Source organism: Manis javanica, chromosome 10 (genome assembly GCF_040802235.1).
Source record: "Manis javanica isolate MJ-LG chromosome 10, MJ_LKY, whole genome shotgun sequence".
NCBI classification, from domain to species: Eukaryota; Metazoa; Chordata; class Mammalia; order Pholidota; family Manidae; genus Manis; species Manis javanica.
The window spans coordinates 56,322,032-56,340,203 of record NC_133165.1 but is presented as its reverse complement, the minus strand read 5'-3'; the positions used below and the strand labels follow the sequence as shown (position 1 = coordinate 56,340,203).

General features: G+C 47.3%; 1 protein-coding gene across 6 annotated transcripts in view; it reads right to left on the bottom strand.

Annotated features, from left to right (window-relative positions):
* The window catches only part of MYH11 (myosin heavy chain 11), a 109,355-nt gene that overhangs the window by 57,327 nt on the left and 33,856 nt on the right, over positions 1 to 18,172 (bottom strand). For all 6 annotated transcript variants that reach the window (XM_073215535.1, XM_073215531.1, XM_073215532.1 and 3 more), the window contains exon 4: positions 8,707 to 8,734. In XM_073215535.1, coding sequence (XP_073071636.1) covers positions 8,707 to 8,734 — 28 coding nt within the window. The remainder of the gene's footprint in view (positions 1 to 8,706; positions 8,735 to 18,172) is intronic.

Here is an 18,172-nt window from a genome sequence, read left to right as displayed (position 1 = left end):
CATGGCCAGCACTGTTTCAGGGGAAGCAGAGCCTGATGATGGTGTGGGGGCTGGAGCTGAGGGTAAGGTGGCTCCTTCATCCCCACAGCCTCTCCCTAAACCCAGCTCAGAGAGGTTACGTGACCTGGGCAGATCACACAGCTAGAAAACTACCTATAAGGCACACTTCCCTGCTCTTCTCTGTTACAACGCCAAATCCATCCACTCAACAGATGCTAATGAGCATGTATTTTTCTACCCAGGTACCTTGGGAAGTGATAGGTGCTCACTCACAGGCCTGGCTCACAGGTGCTTAAAAGGCTCTCATCCACTGATCACGATATGACATTGTTTTATGTGCATTTCTGTTTAAAGACACTTTAATATACAGTGCTGATTCATTAATATAGAACTCACAGCAAACAGCCCTGTAACTCTTGCCTGAACGAAGCTTACCTCACACATGTATTTTCTCTGTAAGGCACAGCCCAGCCTTCTTGGGTTTAGAACACTAGACAGCACTTCAGCACTACACGTGGGGGTCACCTCTCAACAGCAGAATCACTAACAAGAGGCCATAAAAATTAAAAAAAAATGTGCTACTAAATATGCCACGGCAAGGACACTGGCTTACAGGCTGAGCACTGAGACAAGAAGGCAGAGCATCGCCTCGTTCCACCTTAGCTGGGAACGCGTGAGTCAGGTGACTCGAGTTGTTCCCAGCTCTGCACACGTCCTCAAAGTGACTGCAAAACTACCATATGTGTTGATTTTGAGGTTACAAACTTTGTGAGTAGGTCAATTTACAAATATGGAATCAATGAATAATGCAAATCAATGGTATATATATCTTTATATATATGTTTTAAAGTCTGGAAATAACCAAAGTTATAATCAGCAGGGCTTGGTTAAATAAAACACAGCATTTCCAGACATCCACTATGAGGAGGGTGGTTAAACATATATGGAATCAGACAGAGTGCACTCCAAGACCTACCACTGAGGGGGAAAAGCAAAAGCAGACCAGTATATGTAGAATCCAACCACTGAATTTCATAAAATTCAGAGTTCTGGATTCTCTTGGGGAGGAAGAAAACTCAGGAAGCCCTGGTAACACTGGATTAGCAGTCTCCCATGGGATGAACTGGGGCAGCATCATAGCTGCCCCCTAAATGGGGGCACAATTTGCCACAGTCCCCACCACTTCCTATTACTCCCAGCCCACTTCACTCCTTTCTACTACATGTCTGGCTCTCCTAGGCATTTGGATTTGTAGATCCTGGTCTGGGGATAAAATGAACATCTCTAAGCAGCTAGCTATAGATCCACTGGCCATGCCTAAAAATACATTAAGATAAAATAATCATGGGCATGGTTATTATGACTATTACTGGCTACCATTCATTGTCTATTACTCCCTACTTCTTTTCTTGGTATTATTTAGCATAGCAGAAGGCTGAGAACTTGCAAAAATAACTTATAAGTAACAATTGTGTTCATTGAGCATTAATGTTATCAGACACCATGCTCAGTCTTTCTCATGAATTAACTCATTTATTCCTCATGAGCAGTTGTCCATCTTATAGAAGGGGAAACTAAGGCTTGAGGAGGATAAGTGGCTTTCTGCAGGTCAGATTATATGAGGTCTAGAGTTGAGTCCAGGACCTTGTTCTTTTCTGTCTAGCACACCAGCCACATCCAAAATGAAAATCTAGCCTGTCCTTGAGCCCAAAATGGTCCCATACTGCCTTGCAAAATGGTCCCATACTGCCTTGCTCAGTGCCTCCAAGTGCTGTCCCAGCATCACTTAGGAGCAAAAGGGACCCAAAGGCCCCCATCACTTCACTTCCTTGGCCAGGAGAGTCAGCAGACAGTCTCCCGAGAGGCCAAGACTAGGCGGCCTCTTGTCAATCCCAGCAGGTGCCAGATAACCTCACAAGTCTTCCTGCCACAGGCACCAAGGGGTCAGCAATCCGGGGATGAGCCGGACACTCTCACTGCCAAAGGTGCATCAGAATCCCCAGGACCCTCCAGACCTCCCCCAGCTCCCAAGAGGGTGGCTGAGGGCCCACATGTCAGCTCCCTTCCCCACCTGGGAGATGTACTCTGCTGGCAGAGACTCTGCTCCCTGGCACCCCGTGCAGAGCCCCACCTGCCAAGCCCTCTCTCCACTCCAAAGCAGACAGGTATACACAGTTCTGCTTCAACCATCCCTTCTACAAACCCAAACTGAGGAACGTTCTACCAAATCCACGATGACCCAAAACAAGTTTTTCCATCCTTGCCAGCCCACTGGCTGGCCCAGCTGTGTCACAAATGCCCAGGACACTAGAGAAAAGCACAGGTTTCCCCACATTTCCCCTGCTCTATGCCCAGCTCCACCCCAGGCCACTGAGATGAGTCTCTGGGGGTGAAGCTAGGCCACGAGTCTCTTGAACCAGTTGTCCAGGAAGCAATGGGCAGCCACCTCTGGGGACAGAGGTCCAACAGGACCCGCACGCCAGGCGTGCTTGAGAGGGCTTTGCCAGTAAACGGTCAGACGTGTAACCTGAGCAATAATACAACAATTTTCACAGACATCATTACTTAGGATAAGAAGGAAATTTCAGTTAAAAGCCCAGCAGACAGAACTTTAATCAGGGGATGAAGGATTCCATGAGCAGTTGGTCACATTACTGTCATGTGGATGTCATGTAGATAGGATGCACCACACTATGACATGATAAAGAAGGCACTTCACCTCTCAGTCATTCTTCCCCAAAACCCATAACCCCAGCTAATGCAGGCCAACACCAGACAAACCCAACTTGAGGTACAGTCTACCAAATCCCCAATCAGTTCTCCAAACAGTTGGGGTCATGAAAGACAAGGAAAGTCTTAGAAACTGTCACAGCCAAGAGGCAGATGATGAAATGCAAAGTGGTCTTCTGGATGGGATCCTGGAACAGAAAGAGACATTAGTGGGAAGAGTGAAATCTAAATAGAGCCTACAGTTTAATTAATAGTAGTGTACCATGTTGGCATCTTAGTGCAACACGCATACCATGAGGATGTCAGATGTTAATATCAGGGGAACTGAGACTCAGTGAGTGGGCTATAGGAATACTCCCCACTATCTTTGCAACTTTTTTGTAGATCTAAAATTATTTCCAAATCAAAATTTTATTTTTCAAGTAATTCACTTAAAGAACAATATTAATGTAATAATAATGTGTACCCACAGCTAAAATCACAACCATGGTGCCGGGCAAATGAGGTCAGAAGATAACTCATGTCTTGCTCCCGCCTATTCATGCCCAAGTTAGCAACATAAATATTTTTTCAAACCAAACTCCTGAGCCAGGGGTCTTAAACACCAGGCATACCTTTTTTTTTTTTTTTTTTTGTGATCCTACTCTTGGGGACCCATCCTCCAAAGAAAGATGAGAAATCGCAAAAAAAAAAAAAAAAAAAAGCTATGCTAACAAAGTTGATTGCCAACACATTATTTATTTGGGAGTAAAATTTTAAATGACCGACTAAAGGCTTGACACTTGAGGTCTGGTTAAGTGGTTCAATACTTTCACAGAGGATCAGTGGTTATTCAAAAAAGATATTTGTATACAACATGGAAACATGATTTTCTTGGAATGCAAAGTGGAAAAAAGCAAGAGAAAAAAGTACACACACAATTGACTTTATGACTATGTTTAAAATGACCTAGAAAAAAATACCCAAGATGGAATTACACCAAGGTTTACTGGTACCAGACTTCAGGTAGTGGACTGTGGGTGGAGTTTTCCAGCTGTTCACTTCTGGGTATTTATCTGCATTACTCTTACAGTGAAAAAAATAAAATATATACACTCATATATATTTTACATTTTAACTTAAATTTCAAAGTGCTTACATATTTCATTTTTATAATAGAATGGGGAAAAAAAAGGAGGCTGAGAGAAGTTAACTGATTTGCCTAAAGCTAGGGCTGGCCAACCTTTCCTGTAAAGGGCCAGATAATAAATATTTGAGGCTTTGTGGGGCACAGATGGCCTCCGTTGCAACTACTCCACCCTGCCATCATAGCATAAAAGCAGCCATGGGCAACACAGAAATGAGTGGGTATGGCCATGTTCCAATAAAACTTTATTTACAAAAACAGGCAGGGTCCAGATTTGGCCCATGTGTTTGCTGATGCCTACTCTAAAATTACAGAGTTCTATCTTGGGATCCCTGGAGTTGTGCAAGCAGAGAGGTTCTATCTCAGTCAGTATTCTGATTTCTAAATGTGAGTTTTTCTCTTGAGCATCATAAGGCCTCTAGCAAGCAAGGCTCAGCAGAACCCCAACTAACACTAACTGCCAGCACTGTCAGAACACCAGCTAACAATTAGGAAGCACCTACTATGTGCTGGGCTCTGTGCTCAGTTCTCCCCTACCTTGCTTCTTCAATTCTCCAACCATTCTGAGAGGCAGAAGCCACCAATATTCCCATTCTGTGGATGAGGAGACTGAGGTTTCGATTTACCAACTAGCCCAAGAACAAATTGCTAGCCTGCAGTGAGGCGGGAAAGCAATCCTAGATCTGTGTCTCCAAGACCTCGCCTCCTAACACAACTGCTGCTCACCTGAGATACCTGTGTCCCTTCAGTATTGTGCTGTGCTATCAGAAACAGCTTTAAAAATCCTATGTGCCTTTACCAGAAAATACTTCTTGTTCTCCAGAAACCAGGTGAAGGTGATAAGGGGAGGCGGAGTCAAAGTAGGAGTCCTGGTCCGGAGAGAATCCAGACCTGGAGTGAGGCACCCAAAGCAGGCCCTGTGGAGGCCCTGCAGCTTTACAAGAGTCAACGATGTTCCCAGGGGAGAGTGACAGAAGGCAGCTGTTGGCCTGAGTCACCTCCCCCAGAGGGGTGAATGGCCAGACAACAGCCACCCGAGTGGGAAGAGCCGGGGAGGGGCAGCCCCCGGGTGGCTCATGCGGACCCCCCAGACCCTGAGAACATCAGCGTGTGTCCCCAGGCAGCACTCTGGCCTCCCTGGGTGCTCAGAACAGCTGACCCACAACGTGTCCACATGCTCACCCCCGCCTGCAAGGCCCCGCATGGCGGCCTCCCTGACCACATCCTCCTCCCACCTCCTTCCTCACTAACACCAGCCCCTCCCACCATCGCCGCCCCTCCAAAGGCAGGTGGGTCCCACCTCAAGGCCCTTGCTCTTGCTCTTCTCCCTGCCTGGGGCTGGGGCTCTTCTCCCAAATTCTCCCCGGGGCTGGGGCTGCCTCTTCCTATCACTCAGCTCTCAGCTCACACACTAAGTGGCTGAGCCAGCACGGGCTGGCTGCAAATCTTTTTTTCTAAAACAATGCAGTAAATATGAGAGGTGCCAGCCATTCCCCACTCCCCAGTATCCACAGGAGGGCTGGGGTGATGGGGGTTGTTGCCAGATCATCCATAAAGGCCAGCGACTGATACTTGGGCCCTCCAACTGGCCTCACGAAATTTAAGTCCAGGCCTAATGGTCAACAAAAACTCACTGTGTGCCTCTCAGAAAAATCCACAACCTCTCTGATTTCCTCCTCTAGAAAACTGAGGTGACTGGACTTGAACAGGGGGTTCTTGCCTCTGCTCTGCCAGGATACACATGCTAATTATGATAATGACAGCTTACCTGGCTCAGAACCAAGCCAAGCCCTCTAAGCCAGATATGATATCTGGCTTCCAGGGCTTCTTAGACACACACACACACATTCATTTGGATATATATAGATACACATATAGACACTCACTTAGATATATACATGCTCATTACATACACACATGTACTTATTTATGTATATTTATACACATACATATAAATATTCATTTAATCCTCACAACAACCTTATAAATGAAATACCATTATCATCCCCACGACCCCACTTTAGAGATGAGAACAAGGAGCCATAGGTTAAACCATACTACAACTACAACTACAACTACAACTACAACTACAACTACAACTACAAACTAGCCAGAAGCAGAGCCAGGCTTGAAACACGGATGGTCTGGCCTAGGTCTTGCAGTGACATGGTCAACTGCCAACCTCAGGGCTCACTTTGATGGGTGAACTCAGAGTCCAACAAGGCCCTGAAGGTGTTTGCAGAGAAGTGGGGTCCCATCTGACACGTAGGTTGGGTACCAATAGCACGTAAGTCAACACAAACACAGCAGGTCAAAATTGAAAAATCCCTTAAAACTCCTCAAAGTAATGCATCCCTGGCTTGCACACAACACCCTGAGCAGCACTCTCTATGTATGAATGCCAACTAGACATGGGGATCCCAAGTGTGCAACGTGGACAAGGCAGGAGAGGGAGCATGCTCTGCATGGCGAGACGCTCATGCTCTAGGGGCCACGTGGGAACAAGGCTAGGGGAGGGACGGCAGAGCACCACTTCTCCTTCTCACTCGGGCACACGGTCACTGGGGGGATGGAAGTGACCTCACCTGCATTAGATGAACCAGGAGCTTCTTTTCCTCCTGAAGGGGTGATTGGTTTCCCCTGAGCTGCATGTGCAATCATGAGACCCCAGTGCCAGACTCTGCCTGTAACGGCATGGCCACCCCAACACGCACAAGTCATGTTGGCCATGACCAGCCTGGCTGCGGGCGGTTGATCCAATTCTCCCCCACACTCATCACCCACCTCCTTGCCCTCCCGCTCAAAGCGATGTTTGGAACACAAGGGAATGAAAGGAGGATACTGCCACTGAGACTAGTTTGAATCTATTTTCATTTTAAATCACTCCAGATCTGAATGCTCCACAAAAATGTCTTTCAATTCCTGCACCTAACCGTTGTGTATACAGCAGGGAACTGTGGGCTCGGTCATCTCTGAGGATGCTTCCAGACCCCAGGTTCTGGGGTGGAGTATGTAAACAGGTGGCCCTCTGGTCAAAGCCAGCCCACAAATGGATTTTATTTGGAGAGTGCTTTGTGTGTAGGGTGGGGGGTATATATTTGGGGGGGGTGTTTGGGGGAATTCATATAAATTAAATGTCAGTGTTTAAAAATTGGAAATTTCACATAAAAAAATCTAGATTTCTGGCTTCTGTTGGAACATAGAGTCTGGCAACCCTGGCCCTACACTGTCCCATGGCATTGTGGGCTGGAGAGGGACAGCAGGCATCCCTGCAAATGGGCCATTTTCTCCCTACCACTCCCTACGGAGGTACCCCAGGTCCATTTCACATAGTAATGGTTACTTTCTTGGCTTCAACTGACCCTTGAGTTTGCAACCTCAGTCCTATACATCCTGTAAAGGCTCTTCTCAGACCGGGGGCTTTCACTAGGGGACCCGCTGTAGTCAAGCTCTGCTGAAGTATCACTTCTGTGGAGAAGCCCTTCCTGTTCTTCCAGCTCAGAACTCCTCCCATTTATAGGTTCTCCCAGTTCCTCGCATGTCTCATTCTTTGTAATCTTCATAGTGGGTCATTTTGCATTTACTTGGGTAATTTTTAAAATGTGGGCCTTTTTTGTTGTTAAGTTTCTGAAAAGGCAGTACCTTTGCAGAGTCAAACAGTAAACTCAAATGGCGCAAAAGGAAGCATGCTGGTCATTGTCCCAGTGGCTGTCTTCTCTCTGGAGGGGTCATATTCTCTCTTGTTCCCTCCTGTCTGCCTAGTACTCACTGGGGCCCTGGGCCATTAAATTTGTTGAATAATGAGTGGCGGTAGGGACAGGTGTACGGGTGAAGATATAAGGGAGGCATATGAGTTTCCCACTGCTGCTGTAACAAATTAGTACAAATTTAAAACAACATAAATTCATTATTTTACAGTCTGGAGATCCAATGTCTAGCATGGATTTTACTGGACTAAAACCAAGTGGTCAGCAAGGTTGTGTCTGCTTCTGGGAACACCAGGAGTGAGTCTGTTTTTCCTTGGCTTTTCCAGCTTCTATAATCTGTTCTCATCCTCCATTTTCAAGGCCAGTCATCTTGGGTCAAGTCTAACGCTAATGACCCTCTGACTCTCTTTTGCCTTCCTTTTCTACTTTTAAGGGTTTCATGATTCTGTTAGGCCCCCCTGGATTATCTAGGATTATCTCCTTATGTTAAGGTCAGCTGACCAGAAATCTTAATTCCGTCTGCAATTTTCATTCCCCCATATGCCATGTCACCTGTCATGGTCTCAGGTTCCAGGAATGAGGATGCGGAGATCTTTGGGGCCACTCTCCTGCCCACCACAGGAGGGATTTTCCTGAATGATGAAGATTCTCTGAATGATTATAAACTGAGTTCATGTCTTTTGACCATATGCCCAGGTCTTCAAAGAAACAATGACCCCAACCACCAAATATGGCACAAATGTGGTTGCTAATTGTGAAATATTAGGGTGACAGTTTAACACAGGCCAAGACTTCCTCACCGATGGAGATGACATCTGCCTTCACAGAGCAATTATGCCATCAGATGCACTTCTGCCTGTAAAATATTTCATTCAAGCTCTGGCATCCAGTAAGTGCTTTATAAATGCTAGTTTAAAAAAGGTGGGTGCAGAACAAGACGGCACATTGTTGACAGTTTAAGTGGGCCCGCCTCAGCATGACATTTTTTCAACAAACATTTAGTGAGCATCCACTCTGTGCCAGATGTAGGTGAGGTGCTTGGAACAGGAAACAAGTCAAAGAGCCCTGCCCTCATGGACCTTTTTCTATAATAGGTTGGATCTCAACTCCAGGGGAAAAAAAGGAAGAAAGAGTTCTACTCACGTGCATAGAATGGACTGGTCCTCCCGATCTGAGAACAGAAAAAAAAAGGTCGTGAATTAGAATTAGCTCTGAGCTGTGGGTCTAGATGGTGCCTCCTGGGCCTCCCAATTCTGGCTCCTGAAAGCAGGCCCCACTGGGGGTGACAAGGGGCCAGCTGGACTCCCTGCCCAGGGCACGGAGGACCAGACAAAAGCCAAGAAGGCAGTGGGGCTCTTTCACACCAGCCTCCTGACCCTGATGTCCTGGAGGCAGCCCCAGGAAGAGGCTGGAGCCTGACTGGTCAGGAGGCAGGGAGCAGCCCAGCCCCACTAGCTCAGGGGTGGGGAGCAGAGGACCCACTCTACCCAGGTTAGGTCACCCCACTTGGCCACTTCCCAGCTCTGTGGTCTTGGGCAAATATTCTTAACCTCTCCATGCCTCAGTTTCTACATCTGGAATATGGGAGGGTGGTTGGAAACCCCAGCAGCCATCCCCTCCTCTTCCAGAAGGAACATCCTGTGTTCCTCTAGGAGATAGGCCCCTGTCCTGCCCCTTCATCATTTAGTCTTGGTGCGGCTGCCCACAAGCTCTCCTAGCCAGGAGATGAGAACACACGCATCCCAGGTTATGTCCACCAGATTCTCTTTGCCAAACCCTGCAGCTGGAACAAGGACAGGAAAGCAGAGCAGGGGACGGAGCCCTGAGGGGGGCCTCACTTCCTACCTTCAGAGCTGCAGTTTGTCATTTTCCAAGCCTGGCTCCCCAGTCCTTCCACCCCATCTTTAAGCTCCCTAAATGCCTCCAAAAACTCCTTTCCTATGTAAGGTACCAGAATTGATTTCTGTTACTTACCACCACAGATCCCTGGCAGGTACACGGGCATCATGAGATCAAATGGGATTAAACAGATATTACAGACCACCTTCTACTCTTAAAGTGGCCTCAGAGTTGGGAGCCAGGTTCTGGAGCCCATTTCCTCCCTCACTAGAGACACGGGGATGGTGGCCAACACCTTCCATCGTTGGCTAGTTCACCATAACTGAGAAATCAGAGTATCACATCTACAGATGGGCAACACAAAGCAGCATGCATTTCTTCAACCCACCCCCTGGCTCCATCCCTGCTGTCACGGTGCTCAGCACCTCTCCGTCCTCACTTCATCACAGTCTCCCCAGACCCTGCCGCAGCCTCCTCCAAGCCCCTGCTCAGAATGATCTTTCTGGCATGCCAAGCTGCCCAACCACTCCGTTCCATGACTCTCTTCCACTTTGAAAATCTCTTCAAAAGTTAAACATAAATTTACCATATGACCCAGCCAATTCACTCCTAGGAATCTGCCCAAGAGACCTGAAAACATGAATCCCCTACAAGATCGCACATATGTTCAAAGCAGCATTGCAATGGCCAAAAAATGGAAACACCCCAAATGCCCCACAAGTGGTGAGTGGATGAATAATATGTGGTATAGCCACACAACAGAATACTATTCAGGCATAAAAACAGTGGAGTGTTGACACAGGCTACATGGAGGATGACCCTCAAAAGCATCCTCCATGAGGATGAAGCCAGACACAAAGGCCACAGCTGGTAGGATTCCATTTATACGAAGTGTCCAGAAAAGGCAAATGCATAAAGTCAGAAAGTTGGCTGGTGGTTGCTGGAGCTGGGGAGTGGGGAGGCTGCAAGGGGGCAGGAAGGATCATTTGGCAGCTCTGAAGGGAGACTGAGGGGGTGCCTACACAACTCCCTCAATTTGCTAAGAATCACTTAAAATGAGGGAATTGCTGGTATTCAGATTTTCTCTCAATAAAGTCATTTTTAAAAGGCCACTCGTGGCTCCCGAGTGCCCTTGGATAAAGCCTGAACTCCTGCGCCCAGCATCCGAGGCTGCCCGTGACTAGCCCTGTCTCTCCCAGCCTCGGCACCTCCATCTCCTTGGCTTTTAATGCCCTGGCAACCCCACCCAGACCAACCCTTGAACGCACTCCAGGCCTTTGCTGAGGCTGCCCCTGCTGTATAGGGGGCCACTGCCTTCTTTCCCCAGCCACTTTCTGGTGCCTCAAAGATAACACCTCTTCCAAGAAGCCCTCCCATGGTGATGGAGCCAGCGGGTGGCTTGGCTATAAATCTCCACCAACACTCCCAAACTATGGCAAATAGTCAGCCTGAAATAATCCCACTGCTGCTTCCAAGCCCCCCGGCTAGGGAGAAATTCTGGGGCTGTTGCTGGTTCCTGCCCATCCCTAAAACAGGGGCAGCCCTCCCCCTCCACAATCCCAGAGGACCCATGTTTCCCAGCCGCTCTGCCCCAGGTCTGCTTTGTCCTCTTGGCCTGTGCCCCTGCCCCACAGAACCATGAGCCTCTCAGGGGCAGAAGCATCTGGTTCTGGACTTTGAATCACCCCCAGCTCCCAAGCCCTGAGCCCCTGATGTGGAGAAAGGTTAGCCTGGTGAGATTCGACACAAGCCAACTGCAAACCTAGAAGATGTAAGCTTCTTGAAGGGGAAACTCAATATACATACAAGAAACTGAAGCATTTATTCATTCAACAAAAACTTTTAGGGCATCTATACTGTACAGTGTAGGCCCTAAAACATCTCTAGGTTCTGAAAATAACATACATCTAATACTGTGCACACATTTTTAAAAAACATTTATCTATATTAACTCATTTAACCCTCACCCATCCTATGATACAGACCATTTTTATCCCCATTTTACAGATGAAGACACTGAGGCACAGAGAAAATTTTTCAAGCTTGTCCACAGTTACACAGCTAACTTTTTGAGCTGTAACTATACAGTAAATGGATGAGGTGGTATTTGAACCCAACACTTACTATTTATTGAACACCTACTATGGGCCAGACATTGCCAGGCACTTCCCACATGTGACTTTTGATCCTACTCCCTTTTAGGGTTGCGGAAACTGAAGTTAGGTCGCCCAACGTCACACAGCCACTTCAGCGACCCACCTGGGCTTTGAAGCTCTGGGTGTCGGAGCCTTGCTCTTTCTGCTTTTCTAAGGGCAGGACATGCACAGAGAGTGGAACATGGATCCTGGGGGGTACCTAGGGAAGGCACCAGGGACAGGCAGCCTGGGGAGACCAGCATGAACCATCAAGGGAAGGAGGGAGGCCTATTTCCCAAGCCAAGAAAGCAGCTGTGCTGGGGTCTAAGATGGGAAGAAGGAAATCTGGGCATGAAGTGGCCTCTGGGATGGAAGAATCAGCTTCCCAAGAATCGGATCTTCAATCTGCAGACCTGTCCCCTTACCACTGTCATACCTGGTCCAAGAACCATTACTTCTGGCCCAGATCCTCCTCTCTGTCTCCTTGCTATGCCCTGCCTATGCCCCCACCATTCTCATAGGGCACCCAGAGGGGTCTTCTTTCTCTTATAAGTTTTAAAATTGTGGCAAAATATACACGACATAAAATTTACCATTGTGACCCTTTAGAAGTGTACAGTTCAGTGGCGTTGAGCACATTCACACTGTTGTACAGCCATCACCACAGTCCGTCTCCAGAACTATCTTCATTTTCCTGAACTGAAACTCCATAACCATCAGACCCTGGACCCCGTCCTCTTCCCCCAGCCCCTGATAGCCACCACTCTACTTCCTGTCCCTGCGAGCCTGACTGCTCTGGGAACCTCACATAAGGAGAATCATGCAGGACTTGTCTTTTTGTGTCTGGACTTTATCTCACTTAGAATACTGTCCTCTAGGTTCCTTCACGTTGTAGCCTGTACCAGAACCTTCTCTTTTTAAGGCCAAATGATAGTCCACTGCATGGGTAGACCATGTGCCACCCCTCCAATCATCTGCTGGTGGACGCTGGGGTTGCTTCTGCCTCCTGGCTACTGCAAACAGTGCAGCTAGGAATGAGGGTGTGTAGGTGCGTATTAGAGCACTTCTTTTGGGTACATGCTCAGAAGCAGAATCACTGGATCACATGATGATGCCATTTCGCATTTTAAGGAGTCACCATGCCTTTTCTACAGTGGCTGCACCATTTTATATTCCTACCAGCAATTCACCAAGGTTCCTATTTCTCCACACCCTCATCAACACTTACGACTTTGCTTTTTGATAACAACCATCCTAATGGGTGTGAGGCAGCTTTGCACTGTAGTAGAGGAATCTTCTTAGATAGATGCTGCCATGCTCTTGCCAAAAACAGTTGGCGAGTCCTGGTGGACCCCAATCTCCCCAATCTCCCCACCATGGCCCACAAAGTCTGGCATGATGTGTCCCCCACCTGCCTGCCTCCTCAGAGCCACTCTACTCAGCTCCTAAATGGCCACCTGCCCTCACAGTTAACACACTCTTCCCTTTCAGGGCCTTTGCCTGGAGCACTCTCCCCCTAGCTCTTGCCATGGCTGATGCCTTCCCATCATCTCACAAGCTTCCCCTCACACAGAGGCCTTTTCTAACTCTCTGTCCATAGGAGTGCATGCCACACTCTCTGGGTGCTCAGGCAATTAACCTGTTTATTTCCTTCACATCACCTACACCCATCTGGAATCTGGAATGACCTCATGTGTGTCTGCTTGCCGGTCTCCCTTTACTAGAAAACAAGCTTTATCCTGGAAGAAGGACTTGTCTATTTTAACATTGTACCTGGCATACAGTAGTTGCTCAGTTATATTTGCTATATGAATGAATGAAAGGATAGATGGATGGAGGCATGAGTGGGTGGATGGAGGGATGGAGGGATGGATGGGTGGGTGGATGGCTGGCTGGCTGGCTGGCTGGCTGGCTGGATGGATGGATGGATGGATGGACGGACGGACGGATGGATGGATGGATGGGAGGATGGATGGATGGGTGGGTGGGTGGATGGATGGATGGATGGATGGAAGGCAGGCAGGAAGGATGGATGGGAAGATGGATAGAAGGATGTATGAAAAGGAGGTGGGATGGATAGCAGGATGGATGAATAGGAGGGGTGGATGGGAGGATGGACAGGACTGGAGAAGGCCATGACTATGTATCACTGGGGACCAGAGAAGACAGTGATGACCCCATCTAGAGGTGGGGTATTTAATCCCAGAAGGAAGATTTGGCTCACCCCAAGGCAAGATGGATGAGATGACTGGGCAAGCTCCATGGATCCTATGCCCACTTCCCATCAGTCTCTCTCTTCCCTCAGATTACAGATGGACATTCTGGGGACCTGGTTGAGCCAAGCCCTCAAGACAAAAGGCAGAGGAGCCAATAGCTATTTAATTCCTTTTTCTTACTCTTATTTTTCCCACCTTGAGATGGCCTTATAGCCCAAGCTACCTGCAGGGCCATGTTCAGAGCTGCAGTGGACTCCACTCAAGCAAGCCTGAGCTCTGAGCTAAGGGACAATGTGAGGCCTGTGTAGGGAGAAGAGACATAAGAAAACACAGGATAGAAAGAATGAGTACCTGCTTTGTCTTCAGAACTCCATCACCACACAGCCCCTGGCTGATTCCTAGACTAGGCCTACAGCTCCCATCTTCTGCTATGATTCCTGGGGTGCTACACAAACCCTCCAAAACACCCACGCATGTGCACAAAGATAAGTAAGTTCGTCCCTGCAACAGTATCAACAATAGCCAAAGGCCAAAAACAAACCATTTAACCAGACCATCAACTGAAGACTAGTTAGATCCTGGTGTTTACATTCTGGTATGACCATAAAATGGAAAGAACCAGGCAGATTTTTATGGATTGATGCAGAACAGTCTCCAAGACACAGTAAGCTAAAAAATAAAGTCTCAATAACAGAGCATTACACCTTTTGTGTTTTAAAAAGATGGATACACACACACACTCTCATACATGTGCATACAAATGCACACGCTCAAATACCTGCATATACACTGGATAGACAGTGAAGCCACTCTTGACAGCAACAGTGGTTGTCCCTGAGGAGAAGGTCTGAGACACTGAGAATCAGGACAGGACGAAGGCCGACTTTCTCTCCATCAGCTTCTACCCTGCTTATGTTTGTGCTTTGAGTCCACGTAGCCATTCTCTCATCCCATCAAAAGTGGTCACTGTAAAAATAGTCCTTCTCGCTCTTGAGGAAACAATGATGGCCACAAAGCTTAGGGAAGAGAGACTAGAAACAACCACCCACTCGCAACCCCGCAGCAGCTCCCACCCCAGAGCGCTCCCTGTGCTGGGGGCCTGGGCTGAGCTCCTGTGCTGGGTGCACCACGTGACTCCCACAGCAGCCCTTGGGTGGACACTGGCGTCAGCCTCATTCTACAAATGAGGAAAATGGAGCCAGAAGTGAGGCAACCTGCCCAGGGTCACTGTGGTGGGTCGAACTGTGGACCCCAAAAGGTACGCCCACCTCCAAACTCAAGGTGACCTTAGAGTCACTGAGGATCTCCGTATGACATCATCCTGGGTTTAGGGCAGGACCAAAACCTGTGACCGCGTCCTTATTTATAAGAGTGAAGGGACACAGGGGAAGGCCATGTGACATGGAGGCAGTGACTGGAGTGGCGCATCCACCAGCCAAGCGACACGGAAGACGGCCGGCAGCCGCCTGCAGCTGCGAGAGGGGCAAGGACATGTGCTCTCTCAGAGAGCCAGAACCACCACCCTGACAACACCTTGATTTTGGACCTCTGGACTCCAGAGTCATGAGGTAACAAGTTCCTGCTGTCTGAAGGCAGCTGGTTTGCAGCGATTTCTGTGGCAGCCCTAGGAAATGAACAGTGACACAGCCCGTAAGTGGCAGGCCGGGACTCAAACCCAGGGTCTGCCTGACTCCAAAGGCTCTGTTTTGCCTTCCTCAGATAACCCACATTTGTGCACTGGTGACGCTTCCTTCCAGGATAAAAACAAGAAAACAATACAACCTTAATCTCCCAGAACACTCAGGAGAGAGACAGAAGTCAGCGGGACCCCCATGGAGACTGGTGCCCTGCACTGTGGTACCACCACTAGCTCCTTGTTCTGGATTGAGGGAACACGGATCCCTCTGCCTCCAAGTTCCACCCAGAGGGAGAAATTGCTCAGGAAGAGACGAAAAAATAAGCCATTTAAAAGCTGATTCTGGAAGGTGGGGGGAGGGAGTAAGGGGGGGAGAAACCAGGCATCCTGTGATCAGAACTCAGGCAGAGAGAGAAGCTCCGGGGCTGGCCCAGACAACCTCCACTATTTTAAGGAGTAACTTTGAGACTGACAGATTGGCGAGATATCTGGATCCTTTTGTTTCGGGGAGAGAGGCAGACTTTCCCAGCAGCCTTGGGAAGGCCAGGCCCCAAGCATGAGATTTACAGAGTCAGATGCTCGTCCTGATGCATTTTCTAGCAGGTCCCCAGGAGAGGGAGGAGGCTCTGCGCTGGGGGCTGCCAGCGGACCTCTGGCCCGGGACATTCCCATTGGAAACACACCACCTCCAAGCATGGAAAGTGAACAGCACTGGTTAGGGGCTGAAAAGGGGCGCAGTGCAGGTACTGCTTGCTGACCCATGTGGAGCCCAGGAAAAACTGATTTCTCTGGGCCTCCTGATCCCTGCCTGACCCAAGCTTATGTCTGATATAAGAAAGCAGAATTTTATGATGTGGAAAGCAGTTTTCTCCTCCAAGCTTTGCAAACGCTGTTTCTTCTGTTCAAGGCATGCTCTCTACCACTTCTCTTCCTGCCTAATCCATTCTTTCGCTTTTTTTTTCTTTTCATTGATATGAAATTCACATAACATAAAGTTAACCATGTAAAAGCAAACAATTCAGTAGCATGTAATACATTCACAGTGTTGCACTCTGTGGACTAGAGTGGAACACCTCTATCTAGTTCCAAAACATTCTTATTAGCCCAAAATAAAACCTGTACCCATTAAGCAACCGCTCTCCATTCCCCATTCCCCACAGCCCCTGGAAACCACCAATCTACTTTCTGTCTCTATGGATTTACCTATTCTGGACATTTCACATGAATATAATTGTACAATATATGGCTTTTTGTTTTCTGGCTTCTTTCACTTAGTATGATGTTTTTGAGGGTCATCTCTGTCACAACACGTATCAGAACTGCATTCCTTTTATGGCTAAATAATATTCCATTGTATGGATATACCACCTTTTGTGTATCTGTTCATCCACTGATGGGCATCTGGGTTGTTTCTATCTTTTGGTTATTATGAATAGTGCCGCTATGAACATTAAGTGTAAGTTTTTGTTGGAGTATCTGTTTTCAGTTCGTTTGGCTATATACCTAACCATTCTAGAAACGTCATCTCGAGAGTCACTCTCCTCTATGATACTTTCTCTGGCTCCATACCCCCTAGAGCAAAGCTGGAGACCTTTCTACTGCATGCCCCCACCAGTGCTGCCACAAACAGTAGTACAAGTTGTGCACTGAACAACCCTAGGGTGAATTAGTCACACTGGTCATTGTAGATTTGTATATTCATTACAACAATCTCCAGGAAATGGAGGAAGAGTGCCCTGAGAAAGGGATGCCTTTTAAAAAAATCTATAAAGGTACACATGGTAGTGTACATCACCCACCAGTGGTGGCCCTGGATTCCATAGTCCAAAAGCTCCTTCCACTGAGCACTTAACCTCACTGTGATCATTGTTTCAGCTCAGTATTTTTTAGGGAGGAAAGGTACAGATCATAAATGGTAATGGACCATTTACCATGATATGATAGGCAGGGTTTTCTTTTCCATCTTAGTAAAAATTATGTCACTTTAAGTGACTCTATAGCATCTTACTATGTTGATGGACAGTGACTGAAATGGGGTGTGAGGGGGGCTTGATAATGCAGGTGAATGTAGTAACCACGATGTTGCTCGTGTGAAACCTTCATAAGATTGTATATCAATGATAACTTAATTTTAAAAATTATGTTACTTTATATTATTTATAATATCCAAAAAGTAGAAACAATAAAAATGTCCATCAACTGTTAAATGGATAAACAAAAACTGGTCTATCTGTACAACAGACTATTGCTCAGCCATAAAACAGAATGAAGCAATGACACAGGCTGCAGCATGGATGAACCTCAAAGATATTGTATTAAGTGAAAGAAGCCAATCACAGAGATCCACATATTGTATCATTCATTCCATTTACATGAAATGTCCAAAATGGGAAAACCCATAGAGATAGAATGTAGACTAGTGATTGCCTGGAGGGATAGGGAGAGACTCCAATGGACACAAGATTTCTTCTGGGGTGAGAAACAAAATTGGTTTGTGGTGACTGCTGTATAATCCTGTAAATTCAGTCATAACCAGTTAATTGTACACTTAAAATGGATTTATGGTATATAAATCATACCACAATATGTAACCTTTTTAAAAAACTAATTTTATGCCATCTGTGAATCAAGACATCTGACTCCTAAATTTCACAGACCCTCTAGTTTTCCAGTTTTACAAAACTGCTTCTAATGCTTCTCCTTGTAGTCTATAAGCTCCTGAAGGTCAAGGACTGTGCCTGATCCCAGGTGCCAGTAACAATGCTTGACATGTAGTAGGTACT